The sequence below is a fragment of the Lonchura striata genome, chromosome 12 (assembly GCF_046129695.1).
Source record: "Lonchura striata isolate bLonStr1 chromosome 12, bLonStr1.mat, whole genome shotgun sequence".
Taxonomy (NCBI): domain Eukaryota; kingdom Metazoa; phylum Chordata; class Aves; order Passeriformes; family Estrildidae; genus Lonchura; species Lonchura striata.
Genome location: NC_134614.1, coordinates 8,424,460 through 8,444,067, shown reverse-complemented (window position 1 = coordinate 8,444,067; position 19,608 = coordinate 8,424,460). Strand labels below are relative to the sequence as shown.

The window sequence follows — 19,608 nt, the reverse complement described above, 5'->3', positions numbered from 1 at the left end:
CCTGCCCACGAGCGATAGCACATTTAATTAAAAACGGCAGAGTAAATAAAACACATATAGGATGTAATTTGCGTGTGTAGCGAGGGGTGACGGCGGCGGGCGTCGCCGCAGGTTTAATCAGCGTGCCAGGCAGCGATAGCGCCTCTCCGCCGGTCCCACCGGGACACGCTCCCGCCCACAGCTCCGCGGGGCCCCGCCACGCTCGCTGCTGGCCCTGGCAGGACAGGCTGGCTCCTGCCCCCACCCCAAACCACCCTCTGTGCAGCAGCAGTTGTAGACCCTTGCCTGCACCCTGGATCTCTGGAGCACCCTGGTGTGGCCGGACGTGGCCTGATCCCTGTGCCCACAAGGGCTGCAGCCTGGTAAGGGGCACTGACAGTCCCTGCACTGTCACCCCCCAGTGCCACATCCCCTCTCCAGCATCCCTCTCGGAGCGGCGGTGAGTCCCTGGAGCGCGTTCGTCCCAGCTCGCTCCGCTCGCAGGGCGGATGGGGCGATCGTGTGGCCGTGGCGGGGCTGCAGCCGGCTGGGAGCAGCGAGGATTTCACCGTGCGCAGCCCACCCGGCTCGCACGGTGCGCTTCATCAGCTGCCTGCCCTGCGCTGGCTGCCTCATAAAACGAACTGCAAATTCCTCATCCAGCGCCGCCCCCGCGGTGCAATGGCCGCACCGATGCGGCTCCGGCCCGTAAGGAGCCGTGCCCCGGGAACGCTCCGCTCAGGCAGGAGCGTCAGCTCGGCCCCATCGCCACCCTCAGCAAGGCACTGAAACACAGGCGTGGGGACAGCGGTGCCCTGCGTGGTGTGAGGGCCGCCCATGACAGCGGGGTCCGGGGCTGGGCGCAGGCTGCGGCCGGCGGGTGCTCAGGATGCCCTCCAGCTGGGAGCGGTCCCGGCTCGGAGCCGAGCTGCCACTAGAGGGAAATGGAGACCGACTGTCACCATGTGCCACCGCAGCAGGGCGAGGTACCGGAGAGATCTGAAAGCTCAGGCACCGTCACAGCTCTCGGCGGGGACTGAAGCTGGTGTGTCCATCCATCCATCCTTCCATCCATCCACCCCTGCCCACTCCCGGGCTGGCCCACCAGCCCATCCCCGTTTCTGGAGCAGCCTGTGCCCTGCGGCAGCCACAGGGACACAGCCGCAGGGCTGACCCCCCTGCACCTCCCGGCAGCAGGAGCTTAATAAGCTACGGGGTGGCATCACGCTATCCTACAGTCACCCTTGGCTGCCTTCCTGCGGGACTGCAGCTGCTTTTTCTCCCTTTTCCTGACCTCAGCCCCAAGTAGGCTGAAGACAGGCAGCATCCCTGCTTCACCCTCTGCCACTGCCCAGCCATGTCTCACTCCCTCCTACAAGCAGGTCGGTGCTGCCTCTGTTGTTGCTGCTGCACAGAGCTGCTCCATCCCTCTGAAAGTCTCTGGTGCCCACTTTGAGCCTTCTTGAGCTTTGCTGGGCTCTTCTGCAGGAGGATCAGAGCCATGTGGGCACAGCTGAGCTTTACCCTGGGCCATAATCACCACCTCTCCTTCACTCCCCATCCCTTCCCTAATAGCTCCTAATCCCTGATCTGCCTCTTTTGCCTGTGCTGAGCTCTTGAGAGTCCCTGAGGAGGGACACATTGCCACCTCGATCCTGAAACGGTGACTCTGCCTTGTTTCACTACCTGCCTGTCTGGGAGCCAGTCACCAAGACCCAGTTGGGGCACCCAGAGCTGATGGTCCCTGGAGCTGCAGTGCTCCAGGCAGGAGAGGTGTATGCCCAGCCAGGCAGCACGAATGGGAGAGGGTGAGGAGGGGCACTCACAGCCTTTGTAGATGTCCGTGGGGATCTGCACAGCAGCGTAGGAATAGTTAACCTTGGTCTTGAAGTTGTCATCATCAGTGAACTCCAGCTTCAAGGAGTTGGACTTCTCCCTCTCGATCTCTTCTCCATCGGGGTCGTCCTGGGGAAGGAGCAGAATGCATGGGGTCACTCAGTGTTCCAACCCTGGATGGTTGTGGGAATACCTCCACCTGAAGCCCATCACCAAATGTTTTGTGGGGGAGACCAGCCCTGCTGGATTTCGTGTGGATTTGGCCTGCCAGGAGTGGGTGGGTACAAAGGCAAGCACTGGTTACCCCTCGCCTCTCCAGCTTTGGTGGCACAGCAGGTATTAAATCAGACATAGAGAAAAAAAAAATCAAAAAAAGGCCTTGAAAATCAATTAGCAGCAAAAGGCAACTATCAAAGAGCAAATTAAAACGGAGTGCAGCTTAGCGCTCTGTCAATAAGCAATGCAAACAATATTTAATTATGGTGGAGAGACGGCGAATTCCCCACTGCTGGTGCTGGAAAACACTCCCTCACCTTCCCAGCCCTCCTCTCCATTCCCCAGTCCTGCTGCCAGCATGACACTGAGGGTAAAACCCCTCTGGCAAGGCAGGCAGGGCTGAGCTGGTGCAGGCAAAACAGCTGGGTGACTGCAGACAGGGGACAGGGTGGGAGCTGCAGCACGGGGCCATGGGGGTGGACTTGCTACAGAGCTGGAGAAATTGCCTCTGCCACCCCACCAGGAGCACAGAAAACCAGGAGAAGGTGCTGGCTCTGAGCTGCCCATCCCTGCCACAAGCCCAGCAGCTGAGGAAGGCTGTTTGCAGCCAGCTGGGAGATGTTCAGGGTAGGAAGGAGGGAGAGGAGGATGCTGCAGCACCTGCTCTTTGTGCTCCTGGAGCTACATCTCTGCTGAAGAGGGGCAGGGACACAGAGCTGCCTGTGCCATCCACAGGCAGGGACAGGCAACAGTGCCAAGCCCAAACTGGAATAGACACCTGAAGGGATGCCCCATGCTGTCCACAGCAAAGAACCATGACACCAGGGAACACAAGGGATAGGGGATGGTCCCATCCTGCTGTCATCAGTGGCCCACTGCAAGCATCTCTCCCACTGGCCAGGCTCCCCTCAACAAAACCCAGGGAACAAAGACCTGAATTTCTCACAGAAAAAGCCATATATTTAAAGGAAAACTATGGGTTTGGGAAGTAAACTATGAAGCTTGTTTAACACCCATCTTGGCCCCCTCCCCGTTTCCCCTTCACAGATGACATGGAGAAATGTCACCTCCCCTGCAACACCTCCAGCCAGCCACTGAAGTGGTGACATTCCCATGACATTGAGAGGGGTGGCCAAGCCATTCGCCACAGCTCGGGAGAGTAACAGGATTGATGTGCAAGGCTTGGGTTTATTTCCAGCCGATGGGCTGTGAGTGCGCCATGCTGCCGAGCCGACCCCGCTGTGGGGGCTGCAGCTGCCCAGAAAGATGCTGAACTCAATTACAGCTGCACTAGGCAAGCAGGAGGGACTGTTCTCAACTCCCTGGAGCCAAATCTCCGAGATCAAAATCCAGATTACGCTCTCAATTTCATGTAAATCTGGAGAAAAGGCAAAAAACTGACTGCTGGAGCCCCTGCAAAGTCGTGATGCTGCAGCAGAGCTGGCACTCCAGCTGCGTGCCAGCCATGGGCTACCCGGAGAGTGGATCTGGCCCCAAGCCTGCTGTCCGTGGGGCTCAGCTCTCTGGGGGAAAGCACACACAATATTCATCCCTGCAGACCCCTCTGAGCACCAGACAGAGATACAGAGGTGCCTGCTGAAAACAGGCTTTGGGATAAAGCCGTGGCCTGAGGGCATCTGTAGCACCAAAAACTGCGCTTTGACACTAAACCCTTTTTTAGCTCAGCCCAGCAAATTCCTGGTGACAGCTCCCCATCCCTCCCTATCTCAGATGAGCAGGGCACCCTCACACAGCCCATCCACTGCCCCTGTCACCACCAGCAGCTGGAAAATCCAACTCTCCCTCTTTCCCTCACTCTGGCATGGCTATTCCCCACTTCATCGGAGCTGGAACTACTGTATATAATTACTGCTCCTCTGTTTATCATTATTCTGTGATCTCACCCACTTCTGAGGGGCTAATTTGTATGCTGCCAGGTTTGGTGCTGTCTGGCTGCTCTCATTCATGGAGCTGTGAAGAGGCACATGTATAGATCTCGGGGACAAATATACAGCTATCTATACGTGGGGCACTTCATGCATCACTGACACCTATAGGGCAAACAGACCTGCACAAAGAGCTGATGTTATCCAAGCTACATTTGCCCTTTATCCATAAATCCCCCCAACTTCAACTGAGTTATTTCTGTTTAAGCCAGACTGAATTTGGCCCCTGAAAGGGGTTAATTTCCAGCCACATGAAGGAGGGTGAAGCTGTCACCAGCCCAGGCAGGGAGGGGAGCATCTGGGATACAAAGAGACACCTTGGGAAGGCCAAGGGAAGAAATCCTGCATTAAATTTAAATTAGAGCAAAGCAGATGATTCAAGTTCTCCTGAATTTACACCGGTTTAACTGTGAGCATCTCGGCAGGCCCCCAGCCAGATCTTGCAGCATTCCTCATCATTACATTTCAAAAGAACTTGGAAACATCTATTTATCTGTTACAGTACGTACAACGAAACACAAATAGATGCTACAGTTTGAATATATTATTTGCTACACACCATTAGAAATTGACTCCATGGCAATATATCAATATGATACATATTTACTGCTTCAGTAAAAAGTCATCACGCCCTGAGAGCTTTTGCCACCTCCACTGCTTTCACAGCTGGGTTGTCATCACATTTTCTCTTCAGTCTCCCAAAATGACAGACAGGACAAAACCCAGAGATGCCCCAACACCCAGTGAGCACCAGCAGCTCCACCCAACAGCTTTACTGGAGGCTGCCACGCTCGGGGCAGTCACCTGCCGCTGTCCCATCGCGGCTGGTGCTGGCTGAGGAGAGCCCGGCCCGCGGTGGTCCCAGGGTTTGGAGCTGCGGATGTGACCTGGCGCAGCAGCGATGCCGACGCCTCGTCCCCGACAGCTGCCGCAGATGCAGCCCCCCGTTCACTGCTCATCTCCATGGGAACCAGCCATCACAGCTAATGACGGCTGCTTCAATGGCAGCCCCGCTGACAAAGGCCGGGCTGATCCGGCCGCAGCATCCCGGCAGCATCCCTGCCTCCCCCGGCCTGCCCCACGAGTGCCTGCTGGAGAACACACCGAGACCCCAGCACAGCCTCTTCAGTCTCCCAGGGACACCCATCCATGCTAAGTCTGGAAAGGCCAGCGAAATATTCCCATCAGCACGCTGTGATTCTGCTAATAATGGATATAAATGCCAGCCCCCAACACACGGCTGAGAAACTCCATGCCTGTACAGAAGGGTCTTTCTCCTTAAATGTATCAGTTTTTCCTGAAATGCAGTAATTTAATGCCGAGGAGGGAGATGGTGTGTTCTCCAGCTGCATTCCTGCTTTTACAGCAGCCCCGGTTATAAATAACAATCAGCCTCTCCCGCCAGCCTGATCCCCTATCCCCCTTCGTTTTTTTTAATCTTTGCCAAAGGTACTGTTTAGAGATCTTTCTAGACCATTTATTTTTAAATTACCAGCCAGAGGAGAGAAGTTTAAAAAATAGGAAAAAAAAATAAAAAAGGAAAAAGAAAGAAACTTCTGGGGCTGATAGCTTATCGAGAGGAAATCCAAATGTCACATTAGTTGAGAAAGTTAGAAGATTAAATTTTCCAACACCCTTCATCTGCTGCTGCTGACATTTAGGGGCTTTTTTCCCTCCCTTCCTTCCCCTCCTCGCTGCATCTACTGAGCAGGGTGAGCAGTGAGAGGGGTGAGCAGTGAGGGGGGTGAGCAGTGAGAGGGGTGAGCAGTGAGAGGGCAGCCCCACGTCCCCTGCACCAGAGTGGGCTGAGGCTGGCACGGAGCCTCCCACCATCAGCCCCTTGCTCTCAGCCCTCCCCAGGACCTGTGGCAGGTGGCTGGGGGCTGGAGGGCTGACCTTGGGGCCAGGACACCTTCACACAGCACTGCTCTTTTCCACCTGAGTACAGTATGTCCCAGGCTCAGCTTTGACAAGCATCATCCCCTGCCACGAACACAACACAAAAGATGGAAAATTACTTTATTTCTGTGTTGTTCTGCCTATGACTCCCAACTGAGACTGTCTGCTGATTTCAACACTTCTCCCACATAAACCCCATGGTCCTTGCTAGCGGGGAAAGGTGAAAACTTCACTTCTGCAAACATTCTGACAGCCTTGGGGACCCCTGGGAGAATTTTCTGATGTTCCCATTTGTTAAAATCCACTGGAAATCCAAAGCCTGTTTGGGCAGATAGCGGAGCTGAGGTGCAGGCAAGATGAACTGGAAGCTCATTTCCTCCTCACTGCAGTTAAAGCCAACATAAGGCTTGTGAATAAGCCCCAGTTACAGGGAGCAGCCATTGTCCGTCAGCACCAACTCTGGCTCAGCTACATCCTGCTCCATTTAAATAGAAAAATTAAGGCTAAATAAAGAAAGGATGGATAGAGCAGTATTACATTCCATTCAGACCTTCTGGTCTCATCTCTCTTCTTTTTTACCTCAGCAGCATCTTCTTTTTTTTCCCTCATTATTTGTGTTGGAATTAAATTTTCTGGGATTTCACTGGTAAGGAAGCAACAGAAGTAGGGAAGTGCTCTCCTTGCCAAACCCACATACATCAGCAATAGGACACCTCCAATTTTGCAATTTTGCTTGGTATCTCCCCAGAGCAGGACTAAAGCTGATGTGGCTGGTGATGGATTTGCAGGGCTGTTCCTCCTTGATATGTCAGCTCCTTTGAGGAAGGATGAGGGATCAGGGAGGGGAGTCCCGCAGTCCCCAGGGACACTGTGCCGTGCCACTGTGCACAGCCACTCCCCAGTGGCCCCTGTGCTGGGAGGGCTCCACGGGCACAGCTCCAAGGCTGAGGTGCCTCCTGTTTCCTAATCCTGCCTAATGTGACCAGGACGGTGGGGTGTGACACTCAGGGAAACATGGGGACATCCAGCTTCTGTCCCCTGCCCTGCAGCAGTGATGGCAAAAGCCCAGCCCAGCCTGATGGATGCATTAGTCCTACTCCTCATCCCCTGTGCTGGGAGCTGCTCTGCTCCCCAGGCTGTCTCCTCCTGCCTCAACCGCCAGCCAGTTTTTCCTTCACTTCTATCCAAAATCCCCTTTAATGTATTTTAAGCCCATTAGCTCCATCCTCTCCAGAGCAGCCATGGCAGGATCCTCTCCTCCCTCCTTTGGTAGCTCCCCCCAGGCTGGGGGTGGGGACAGGAGACATCCTCTGCATCCTCAGCTGTAAATGAGTGGGACTGTGGGCAGGGAGACTTGCTCAGGAGAGCAAGAGTCCTCCAATTCACAGCATCTGCCTAATCTCTCCATCCACCTCCCAGACTCTCCGTGGCTGCTTCCCCTGCCAAGGAGCCTTCTTACTGTCACTGCCTGGGGACAATAGCACTGGCAGTTAGTCAGTAACTCTGCTTTGAAGGCATCCAACCATCTCCACTCCAGCCTGTCCCTGGCTCTGCTCTGGGGCATAGATTCAGGTGAATTGAGAGGTCAGTGCAGGTCATGTCACCCAAGTTGGTGGGACCCCATCAAGCCGAGATCCTCCCCACCCTTCTGCACAGAGCCTTGTGAATGGTCTTGGGGTCACCTGAGTGTTATTTTTAGATGAGTCCATGTGGTTTGCAAGTGGTTTGCTGCTAACACCATGTTTTCTCCCACTTTGTTACTGTCTCTCCATGGCACATCTGCTGCCAGGTCTGCCTGGGGACAAGGAGCAGTCCTGGAGCACCAGCATTGGCTGGGGCTGTCCCCAGGGCTGCACCCCACTGTGCCTGGGGCTCCTGGTCAGCTCCAAGGACTCTGCTCAGCAGCCTCACACCACTGACACGACAAGCCCCTGTTTCATAAGGATCCCACAGCACGGTGTGGGAGCTGGGTGACCTGGCAGCAAAGTGGGGTGCCCCAGGGCAGAGAGGGTGCCCCAGGGCAGCAAGCATTGCTGCTGGAGCTCCCTGAGCCCGTGGCACAGCACCTGAGTGAAGTCACCCTCACTGTCACCAGGAGGAGGAGCCGGCAAATGCCGTCTCTCTTGGGAGCACCGGGAGATGGGAGCTGACAGGCCTGTAGTTAAAGCACTGATTGCCAGAAATCACAGGATGGCTATGCTCCGAGTAGGGCAGAGAATTAGATTCAGTCTCTAATTAAAGGTTTGCTCTTCATTTGAATTTCAGATGCCAGCTTTAATTTTAGAAACTTTTGCAGGCAGCAGAGCGACCTGCCCACCTGCCTGCTGCCAGGCCCGGTGCTCGTGGCCAGATGTCACCATGGCTCGGCTGGGGGGACAGGGCTGCACACCGGGCACTTGCTGCCCACTGCAGAATCTGGTTACAGTGGCTGTGACAAATGCTGTGCCATGACCCCTAGTACTGTACTGGGACAGACTGGTGAGGGGCTCAGCCCTGGGCCAGGGTGTTGGCTGTGCCAGAGATGCCACAGAGACAGCACTTACATATTCAGTGTCGGCCTTGGAGTCGTAGTACTCGATGTCTTCCTCCTGCAGAGAAAGGGAGAGCTGTTAGTGCGGGTCAAGGACAGGGATGGAAAAGGAATCCCTCCCCCTGACTCATCCCCTCAGCACCTCTCTCATGCTGTTGGCAGCCACCAAATTGCCGGGGACTGAATCCTTCCCAGCCCTTGTTGTCCTTGGGACATGTTCAGGACCTCACATCCTCCACACCCTCCAAGGACTGGCCATGGCCTGCCATGTTTCCCTCCACTCATGGCTGCTGTTGAGCCAGAGCACTGCAGGGCCAACAGCCCTGTAACAATGACATCAGTGTCACCAGGTGCAAGCCTGTGCCACGTCCCCACAGCCAGGGCACTTTGGCTCTACTGCAAACATCAGGAGCCATAGAAGAGCCAGGTATAGGCAGCGTGGCAGGCAGCAGCCCTGCAGCCACCCAGGCCCTGTCCCGGCACTACAGAAGCAGGGAAAAAAGTGTCCTTGCTTCCACAGAGAAATACACGTCGTTAATTTGGGGTATTTAGAACCTATTTAAGCAGAAAGGTCTGCTTGGATTCCTCTTCCCAGAGTGTCAAGACTCGAGACAGCTGATAAAATTCCTGAAGAGGCAATTGGGAGAGCAGCGATGCTGTCACAACAGCATTCCGTGTACAGCAGAAAGGGTAATTAAAGGGCACTCAGAGACTCTTCCCAGCGTGCCGGCCCGGTGAGATGCCGGCACACCGGCAGCTGCTGTGCTGCTGACACGTCTGCCAGTCAATCCCCATCAGCAGCCAACCAGCCTTCCCCGGCACGGGCAGCGCCCTGGGGTGATTGCTGCTGGCATTACCTACCGAGGAAAGCCATCTGGACACGGCCAGAAACACGGCCAAAGCCTCAGTGGCACTGACTGCATCCCTGTCCCTGCTCTGCACAGTCCTGGACACAGCCCTGTGGCAGGCACGGTGGCACTGTGACACCCATCCCGGTCACGGGCTCCGCTGGAGAAGGGACAGCCGAGGCAGCAGCTCCGGGCAGCGGCACCACCCGCTCCACCTGCCCGGCCCCCTGAGCCCCGGCAGCCACTGACCCCTCCCCGGGATTTAGCCAAAAAATCGCTCCCTACGGTGGCTTGCAGTGGCTTCTCCCGGCTTCCCAAGAGGTGGGAAAAACCCTGAAGCTGATCTTGGGGACATTAACAGCAGGGAACCCTGGCAGGCCGTGCAGCCGGTGTCTCCCCAGGATGGGGCTTGCAAAGGGCAGTTCCAGCATCTTCCTGAGCAGAGAGGCCGTGGCTTCCGCGGCCTCTGCGACTCTCAGAGATTGAGATAAGGCAGCACCGGGAGGGGAAAGTGAAAAAATAATTGACGCAGCATCTTCCAATTTCTGCTATTAAAAAGCCCAGTCATTAAGGGAACACACTTATTAATTATCTGTGATTTGTTGTGAAATGCTGTGGGGTTTACAACAACAAGAAAGGGAAAAAAAAAAAAGAATTAATTTCTCCTCAGCTGGCCTTGCCGCGCCGCTCCCGGCCCCACGCACGCCCCTGCCCCGCGCCGGCGCCGCCGCCTCCCCCGGTCCGCGGCCATCTGCACTTCCCAATTAACGGAACCCCCGGAGACCCGCAACACAAACCAGCTAATTTCATGTTTAATGATCTTTAATCAGGAGTGAGTGTGACTAACAACGGCCGTCCAGAAGGTGCTTTGTTATTCATTTTATTTGCCATTGGCTCCTCCGAAAAGCTCGATTCCCCTCCCACCCGCAGAGGTCTCCGCTCCCGCAGTGGAGAGGGCACGAGGTGATGATGCTCGGGCAGGAGAGATGGTCCCCTGATCCTGCTTTCCCCACGGCACAGGGAGCAGAGCTCCCGTAAGGACATCCCTCCCACCGATTCCCCAGGGATCACAGAGCCCTTGCCATGCAAGCCCTCTTTCAAGCCCCGACAACCCCAGGAGCAGCTGGGTGAGATCTCGGCCACGCTCAGGGTGTGGCTGAGGTTTCCACGTGCAAGACAGCACGTGTGGGACAGCCAGCACCAGCGTGGCCCCGGCCCTGAGATGTGCCCTGCTGGCAGGCTCCAAAATCCTTGCCACAACCCTGCTGATGCTGTGGGGCTGGGGGCTTTTCATGGGGTCCAAGGGAGACTGGGGGAGCTGGCAGGGCATCTGTGTTCCTTGCCGCTTGGAAGTCTGTGTTTATTCCAAGAAGGAGGGATAGAGCCCTCAGAGATGCTCTAAAGAGATGCCATGAATGTTCCAAGAGGCAACAAGGGGTGCTACAATTTCTGCTCCCTAATATTTTTTTAAACCACATTTGCTTTCTTCACATAATCCTCTCCTCCTCTGGTCCATGTAAAACTCAGCACCAGGTCTGTGTAAATACCATTGGTATTTCTAGAGCCTTTCAGAATAAATACCAATAAAGAAAACAAGGGGGTGAAGATGTCAAGGGATTTTGAGGCAAAATATTGTCCCTGTCTCTTGCAATCAAGCCTGCAGGAAGCACACACTGGTTCCCACTGCAGGGGAGGCTGACAAGGAGGAGCTGCTGCTCCATGATGTGTTAACCCATTTTCTTGTACCTAAATTGCCAAGTGCCACCTGCACAAGGGCACTGCATGGCTGTGTCACTGGTGGTTAAGTGTGGGGTTTTTTCAGCTCCTAAAGTGCAACACTCTGTGCGACCCTAAACCCTGTGCAACACTCTGGGAGCTCAGGGCAATCCCAGCCTGATCTGCAACTGTCCCTGCAGCCATGGCCCAGGCTTCTCCAGCCAGGCCACCAAGGAACCACTGCACCTGCACCAAACCCTTGTGGTTCAGTGTCACTGGGCATCCCCTGGCCAAGGCTTGACCCAGGTGAGACCTCCTGGAGGTGGCCCTGAGGATGCTGCATGCCAGAATCTCCCCAAGGACCCTGGCTTCTTCCTCATCCCCACCTTCAGCCCTCCCTAGGTGCCCTGTGCCCCACACCTTCACTGTTTTCATAACAAAACACCAAGCAAAAGGCTGATTAAAAATCCAAGCTGTGAGCTTCTGGAAAGCTGCAAGCTGGAGCCTTGCCAGCAGACCCTGCTCTGGCACCGGTGCTCCCTTGCCACACACCAGCAGAACAGGTATGAGACAAAGACCAGGACAAGGAGGGGCACACAAGTGTCTCAGTGGGTGGGGAGGGACACTCGTCCCTCACCCCTGACACAGCTCTCTACAAGCATCCAAATAGATTTTTTTTTTTTTTTTGCCTAAAACAATTACAGCAACTAAAAATAATGCTGGAAAAATCAGTGCTCTGTTATCTCACTGCAGCCTAGAGATGGAGGGGTGCCGGCCCAAGCCTCCAAGTCAGCGACCTAACGAGGTGACAATGAAACAATCAAACTATACCAAACACACAGAGCTGCCACCACCCTAAAATACCTCCAAGGAGCTGTTAGTGGCAGCTCCCTGCTCCAGCCATCCAGCTGGAGCACACAGCTGGCAGGGACACTGCAGGAGGGCTATGGCACACTCTCCTCTATAGAGCTTTCCTGTAAAATCATCTAATCTGGCAAATCCTTCTCCTGAGACCTGTAGGATCTGTAGTACTCCACAGGATTGCTCGCTGTTGTCTTGTAAGGGTCACCCTGCTAATCACATGCCCTGGGGATGCTGCAGCTCCCCGGGGCAGCTTTGCAGGCAGATCCTGCTGCAGTGCATTGGTTTCAGTCCCTCTCAGCCTCTGGCTGTGGGTTTCATTTCTCCGAGCAGCACAGGTGACCCCTGTGGTCAGCAAATCTCTTTCAAGATTTAATTGGCTCTGGAAGAGCCAAATCCTGCAGCAGTTTGCCTTCAGGCAGTTAGGGGGAACTTGGAGGGTGGTGGGAAGAAAAGATAGATCCCAAGCTGGCACCTGCCTGTTTTCCAGCCACTGGATGGAGCTGGTGGCAGGACCAGCATCCCAGCCCACAGTTTACCAATGTGGGGAAAAGCCAGGTGACCAGAGCTGGGCCTGGTCAGACAGCAGGCAATTCAGTGGGTGGGGAAAGCAAGCAGGAACTGGTGTCCCCATACAGAACTGGGGCCTCTGCTCACAAGCCTACCTTTCCTCTGCCATCAGCACTTAGAGAGGACAGTGAGTATTTAGGTACTTCTTCATGTCCCTGAACCTATTTCTTTGTTAAGCACACAGAAATAGCAACAGCTTTTGCTTATAGTTGCACCTTTCATACAGAAGACCTCCTGCAGCGTGTCACAGAGCTCCTGCAGCCTCACACGTGTGCTATGGCCAGAGGAGCAGAGCGGGAGCAGGGACACAGCATGTCCCCACCACAGCATCACCCTGCCAAGCCCTCCTGGGTCATGAGGAGTGGGATGGGGCCATCCGATGGCTGTCCCTGGGGATTGGTGTGTGCTGGTCAGTTGGTCCTGGCTGGCAGCTGGGGCTGCAGGTCTCAGCCAGGTGAGTGCTCAGCCCGAGGTGTCTGAGCCCTGCCATGGGCACAGCAGCCTCTTGGCTGGGGAACAACAGAGCAAAGAAAGTGTTCCTGCTAAACCTGCCGTGGGCTGGTGTGAGTCCCACAGCCAGGAACAGGCTACAAAGGGGCTGGATGAACTCCTGGGAAAAATTCCTACCTGTAATCACAGCCACGCCTGGCTGTGGCTGGTAGGGGCTGAAGCTTTATTTCCACTGGCTAGAGCTATTCTTGTCCATATACAGCACAATGAATCCTTTCTTAGTCCCCAGAAAAGGACAATATTCATGGTTAACCCCAGCACCACAGGCTGTTGGATAGACCAAGAGGGGGTCTGGTGGAGCCCATGCTTTTCCTGCAGCACTGTGAATTCCCTGCATCCCATCCACCATCAGGGGCCCTACGCATTACCCAGGACAGGTGGAAACAGTCATCATAATCTGCCTTGGCATCTTTTTTTTTTAAAAAGCAATTTCCTCCCTCTGCCTCTCTGACAGAGCTGGGGAAATATTTAAGTGACCTGTCAACAGTTTTTTCATCTCCCCAAGAAGATGTTTTATCTGATCACACCTCACCAGCTATTCTTCTTTACATGGCATCTCCTGTCTGTCCTGCTCCTCTGAGGTTGCCTCAAACGAGGCGTGGCTGCTGCTCCCCTCCACTGCACCCGGGTGCCACAGGAATGCCAACACACAGAGAGGCTGTTGGAGACACCCTGCCCTTCCTGGGATGGGATGGGATGGGATGGGATGGGATGGGATGGGAAAACAGCACTGAGAGGAAAGCCAGCAACCCCTTCACCAAACCATCATAGTCATAGGGAAGCCATGGGTAGCCCAGTGGTCTTGAAGAGTGGGGAGTTGGACAAGCCCCCTCAAGCCCCATCCTTGGTTTTGAAGAGGGAACAGCACCGACACAGGGGTTTTGTGAATGATTTTCTTGTTCTGCTTTTCGGCCAGACCGGCGCTACAGGAGCAAGGTTGGTGCTATAGCACAGTAATTCTCCGAGCGTAATGAAAGCTGACATTATATCAAACACAATAAAGACTCTCAGCTGATGGAGATCATTCCTGAACACACAAACCCATTAAACTGAAAAAAAAAAATATCAATTCTACACACTCGCCAGCCAAAAGAAAATGTGATTTGTTATCTAAAAGGGGGTTATAAACACAGCTTCAATGCACTTTCTGTGCTGTAATGAAAACTGGGTTTGAAATGGCAAGACGACTGCAAATTAGAGTATTTGATTTTATTTTCTAACTTTTTAGGTAAACCTTCTACAAGGGCAAGTGCAAGGTTACGGTGACAATCTTTCTGTTCTCAGCCGATAAGTAGGATCTGTAATTAAAGGAGGAGAAAAATGAAAGGAGGATAAGGAGCTGGCGTTCGCCCTTCTGCTTCTGCTTTGAACACAAAGCCCTGCCTGCGTGGCCGTGCCCAGCCTGCGGCAGCAGCTGCTGGAGCCCACGCATGGCATGGCATGGCATGGCATGGCATGGCATGCATGGCATGGCATGGCATGGCATGGCATGGCATGGCATGGCATGGCATGGCATGGCACAGCTGCTGTTCCCCCGCAGACACCTACCCAGCAGTGCTGGGTGGAGCAGCAGGAAGGGGCAGCAGGATGGGGCAGGATCCTGCACCTGCAGGATGCAGCACCCAGGGCTGTATGGCTGTGGCTGGGTACCCAGCCATGCTGCCATGTACCCCTGCTTCATCCCACACCTTTCCTAGGCTGTCAGGAGCACAGTCTCTGTTATTGCTCCTGTCCATCCCCATTTGGCAAACAGCAATCCCCTTTTCCCTGGAGTTTCGTTTCTAATGGAGCTTGAAATTATCTGGGCTTTGTTATTCCTCATGTGCTTGCAGGCAGGGGTTACAGATGGAGGCAGCAGCATGGGGCTGTCCAGCACTTGTGATCCCCCTGCCACCTCCACAAATGTCACCACTCCCTAAAAGCACCCAGTGGTTAAACCCTGTCCCCAGCAGCTCCTACATCCACAGCTCAATGCATGGCTATTTTTCTTTTCCAAGGAAGAAGGGCCTGCTGGGCTCTGACCCTTCAAAGGGCCCTTTCTAACATCAAAGGTGGGGAGAGGTGGGAGGCAGAGGGGCAGCAGGCAGAGGAAGAGGGGAGCTTCCCAGTATAGTGATGGAAAATGCAGTGAGGAAGGAGACTGGGAGAAAAACAACAGTAATAAACATTTTATGAAGCAGAAAATGGCTTATAAAGAAGTCAACTTTTAAAGGCAATTTATGTAATCCTGCCAAGCGCACATAAACGTGGGGATGGATCTCTGCAGCACTGGAGGGTCCCCTAAAGGCACAAATAGCTCTGGCAGCCCCAGCAGACCTGCACAGGGTGATGATGATGATGGTGATGATGATGGTGGTGATGTTGGCCTGGGATGCATTCTGTGGCTGGCAGTGCAGATCTGCACCTCTGACAGCATCCCCCAGGTGAGCATGGCCCCTCTCCCACACACTGTGTGAGTGTGGGACTCCTGAGACCCTGCTGATGCTGCTGGGATGGGGCTGAAGGCCTGGAAAAAAACCCAAGGAAAACTTGGGAGGAAAGTGGAGCACACAAATGGAAAAGAGCTGGGAGAACATGGAGCTGGCTGGGATGTCTGACAGGTCACATGGCAGCTTGTCAGCAAGGACAGATACAAAGGATGGCAGCAAAAAACGCAACATGATCTTTCAGCATTTTTATACTACTTCTGCTTCTACTTCTGCAGCTCACTTGCACAAGCAGGGCAGCAAACAGAGGATGGAAACCTGAAAACTGCATTGCAGGGTGGGCTGAAGTCCTGACACCCCTGTTTGCTGCTGGGGATGGTCAGCACAGGTGTCTTCGTTAGACAAGACAGGAGTCTGTGAAAGAGGGCAAAGCCTCCTGTGCAATGGAGAACGGCAAACCCCCCTCCCTCTGAATTACGAGGATCTTTAAATTAAAAGGCTCTCAGGCAAAGATATGGGAGTGGGAGTAACAATTCTTTACTAGGAGAAAACTAGACAACAATTTAAAAAGGAAAATGCAATCGGTACAAACAAAACTAGTGAAAGAAAAAGTCTAGAACCTGAGGAATGCCAGTATCAGGTTTTGCTGGGACAATTGCTTTCCCTTGCAATAGTTGATGAGTTGCAGCTGAAGTGGTGATCTTTAGAAGGGTATAATTTTCCTCTGAAGATCTGGTGGCAGTGGGGGCCGGTCTTCCTCTGCGCCGGGGTTGCCTCTGAGCTCCGCTGCCGTCGCCTCTGCGCGCCGGCTGCTTCGCTGCGGGTGCCGCCGAAGAGAGAGCGAGAGGGAGCTGCTTTCCCCGGGAATCCCGCGAAGAGAGAGAGAGCTGCTTCTCTCGGAGTCCCGCAAAGAAGAGGGAGAGCTGCTTCTCTCGGAATCCCGCGAAGAGAGAGAGAGCTGCTTCTCTCGGAGTCCCGCAAAGAAGAGGGAGAGCTGCTTCTCTCGGAATCCCGCGAAGAGAGAGCGAGAGAGCTGCTTCCCCCCTCTGGGTGGGACCCCTCACGGCGTTACATTTTTTCAGCCTTTCATTGAATCAGTCAAAGGTGTATACACAAACCATTGTCTCTGAGAGAGATAACAAAAAACCTGTCCAACCGGTTCGCCTTCGACAGATGGCAAATGGAATACAAGCTTATCTTACAACCCAGGACATTATCCACCCCTTATTCTATTTCCATCTGCACACCATGAAATCTTACACCCAGTTCTCTCTTAAGACTAAGTTTCCCTGTGGTACACAGCGGGTCTCCCCATCTTCCTGCATTACCCACCAAGTGTAACCAGGTCCTTGAGCAAAGACAATCCCACGAATGGGTTGGTCTTTGCCTGAGGTGGGATTAATCCAAACAGTTTTCCCTAAAATACCTTTCATATGTACTACAGGGACCTTATCTCCATCTACTGCGTGTAAGGGTTCTGACTGAGCAGGGCCAGCTCGATTGACAGACCCCCGGGTGTTGACCATCCAGGTTGCTTTTGCCAGGTTAATTTCCCAGTTTCTAAATGTTCCCCCACCGAGTGCCTTCAGGGTAGTCTTAAGGAGTCCGTTGCACCGTTCAACTTTGCCGGCAGCTGGAGCATGATAGGGAATATGATATATCCATTCGATACCATGTTCTCTGGCCCAGGTGTTGATAAGGCTGTTCTTGAAATGGGTGCCGTTGTCAGACTCAATTCTCTCAGGGGTGCCGTGTCTCCACAGGACTTGTTTTTCCAAGCCTAAGATGGTGTTCCGGGCAGTGGCATGAGGTACAGGGAAAGTCTCCAGCCATCCAGTGGTGGCTTCCACCATGGTCAGCACGTAGCGCTTGCCTTGGCGTGTCTGGGGCAGTGTGATGTAGTCAATCTGCCAGGCCTCCCCATACTTGTACTTGGACCACCGCCCACCATACCATAGGGGCTTCACCCTCTTGGCCTGTTTGATGGCAGCACACGTCTCACAGTCATGGATAACCTGGGAAACACTGTCCATGGTTAGATCCACCCCTCGGTCTCGTGCCCACTTGTAGGTGGCATCTCTGCCCTGATGACCTGAGGCATCATGAGCCCATCGAGCCAGGAACAACTCCCCCTTATGGTGCCAATCTAAGTCTATCTTTGACACCTCTATTTTTGCTGCCTGATCTACCTGCTCGTTGTTCCGGTGCTCCTCATTAGCCCGACTTTTGGGGACATGGGCATCTACATGACGGACTTTCACCGTCAGCTTTTCCACCCGAGAGGCAATGTCTTTCCATATATCAGCAGCCCAGATTGGCTTTCCTCTACGTTGCCAGTTGGCCTTTCTCCACCTTCCCAGCCAGCCCCACAGAGCATTGGCTACCATCCATGAATCAGTATAAAGGTAGAGCTTTGGCCACTTTTCCCTTTCAGCAATGTCCAGAGCCAGCTGAACGGCCTTGAGTTCAGCGAGTTGGCTCGATCCACCTTCTCCTTCGGTAGCTTGTGCAACTTGGCGTGTGGGGCTCCATACGGCTGCTTTCCACTTCCGGTTCATCCCTACGATGCGACAGGAACCGTCAGTGAAAAGAGCGTAGCAGGTCTCCTCTGCTGGTAGTTGGTTGTATGGTGGAGCTTCTTCAGCCCTTGCCACTTGTACCTGCTCCTCATCATCAGTGAGACCAAAGTTTTCACCTTCTGGCCAGTTCGTAATTATCTCCAAAATCCCAGGGCGATTCAGGTTTCCAATACGGGCGCGTTGAGTGATGAGGGCAATCCATTTGCTCCATGTGGCGTCAGTGGCATGGTGGGTAGTAGGAACCTTTCCTTTAAACATCCACCCCAGCACCGGTAGTCGGGGTGCCAGGAGGAGTTGTGTTTCTGTGCCAATTACTTCCGAGGCTGCTTGAACTCCTTCAAAGGCAGCCAAGATTTCCTTCTCTGTGGGAGTGTAGTTGGCTTCAGACCCTCTGTAACTTCGGCTCCAGAATCCCAGTGGTTGGCCTCGAGTCTCCCCAGGCACTTTCTGCCAAAGGCTCCAAGACAACCCATGGTTCCCGGCTGCAGAGTAGAGCACATTCTTGACCTCTGGTCCCGTTCTGACTGGGCCAAGGGCTACAGCATGAGCGATCTCCTGCTTGATCTGGGTGAAGGCTTGTTGCTGCTCAGGGCCCCAGTGGAAATCATTCTTCTTTCGGGTAACCAGATAAAGAGGGCTCACAATCTGGCTATACTCAGGAATGTGCATTCTCCAGAAACCTATGGCACCCAGGAAAGCTTGTGTTTCCTTTTTGCTGGTTGGTGGGGACATAGCTGTGATCTTGTTGATGACCTCAGTGGGAATCTGGCGCCGTCCATCTTGCCATTTCACTCCCAGGAACTGGATCTCTCGGGCAGGTCCCTTGACTTTGCTCTTCTTGACGGCAAAGCCAGCTTCTAGTAGTATCTGGATGATCCTCTCACCTTTCTCAAACACTTCTGCCGCTGTGCTCCCCCACACAATGATGTCATCAATGTATTGCAGGTGTTCTGGAGCCTCACCCTTTTCTAGTGTAGCCTGGATCAGTCCATGGCAGATGGTGGGGCTGTGTTTCCACCCCTGGGGCAGTCGGTTCCAGGTGTACTGCACGCCCCTCCAGGTGAAAGCAAACTGAGGCCTGCATTCTGCTGCCAGAGGAATGGAGAAAAACGCATTAGCAATATCAATGGTGGCATACCACTTTGCTGCCTTGGACTCCAGCTCGTACTGGAGTTCCAGCATGTCCGGCACAGCAGCGCTCAGCGGTGGAGTCACTTCATTTAAGCCACGATAGTCCACAGTCAATCTCCATTCTTTGTCAGATTTGCGCACAGGCCAGATGGGGCTGTTGAAGGGTGAGTGGGTTTTGCTGACCACCCCTTGGCTCTCCAGCTCCCGAATCATTTTGTGGATGGGGATCACGGCATCTCGATCCGTCCGATACTGCCGGCGGTGCACTGTCGAGGTCGCAATTGGCACGCGTTGTTCTTCCACCCTTAGGAGTCCTACTGCAGAGGGGTTTTCTGACAGTCCAGGCAAGGTGTTCAATTGCTTAATGTCTTCTGCCTCTACAGCGGCTATTCCAAAAGCCCACCTGAGTCCCTTTGGGTCTTTGTAATATCCGTTCCGGAGGAAGTCTATACCTAGGATACACGGAGCATCTGGGCCAGTCACTATAGGGTGTTTCTTCCACTCCTTCCCAGTCAGGCTCACCTCAGCTTCCACCAGAGTCAATTGTTGTGATCCCCCTGT

At 54.0% G+C, this 19,608-nt stretch overlaps 1 protein-coding gene across 2 annotated transcripts in view; it reads right to left on the bottom strand.

Annotated features, from left to right (window-relative positions):
* Positions 1 to 19,608, bottom strand: part of CACNA2D2 (calcium voltage-gated channel auxiliary subunit alpha2delta 2) — a 216,199-nt gene that overhangs the window by 22,720 nt on the left and 173,871 nt on the right. For both annotated transcript variants that reach the window (XM_021529146.2, XM_021529147.2), the window contains exons 5-6: positions 8,420 to 8,464; positions 1,806 to 1,944 (exon numbers count right to left, since the gene is read on the bottom strand). In XM_021529146.2, the coding sequence (XP_021384821.1) occupies positions 1,806 to 1,944; positions 8,420 to 8,464 (184 nt within the window). The remainder of the gene's footprint in view (positions 1 to 1,805; positions 1,945 to 8,419; positions 8,465 to 19,608) is intronic.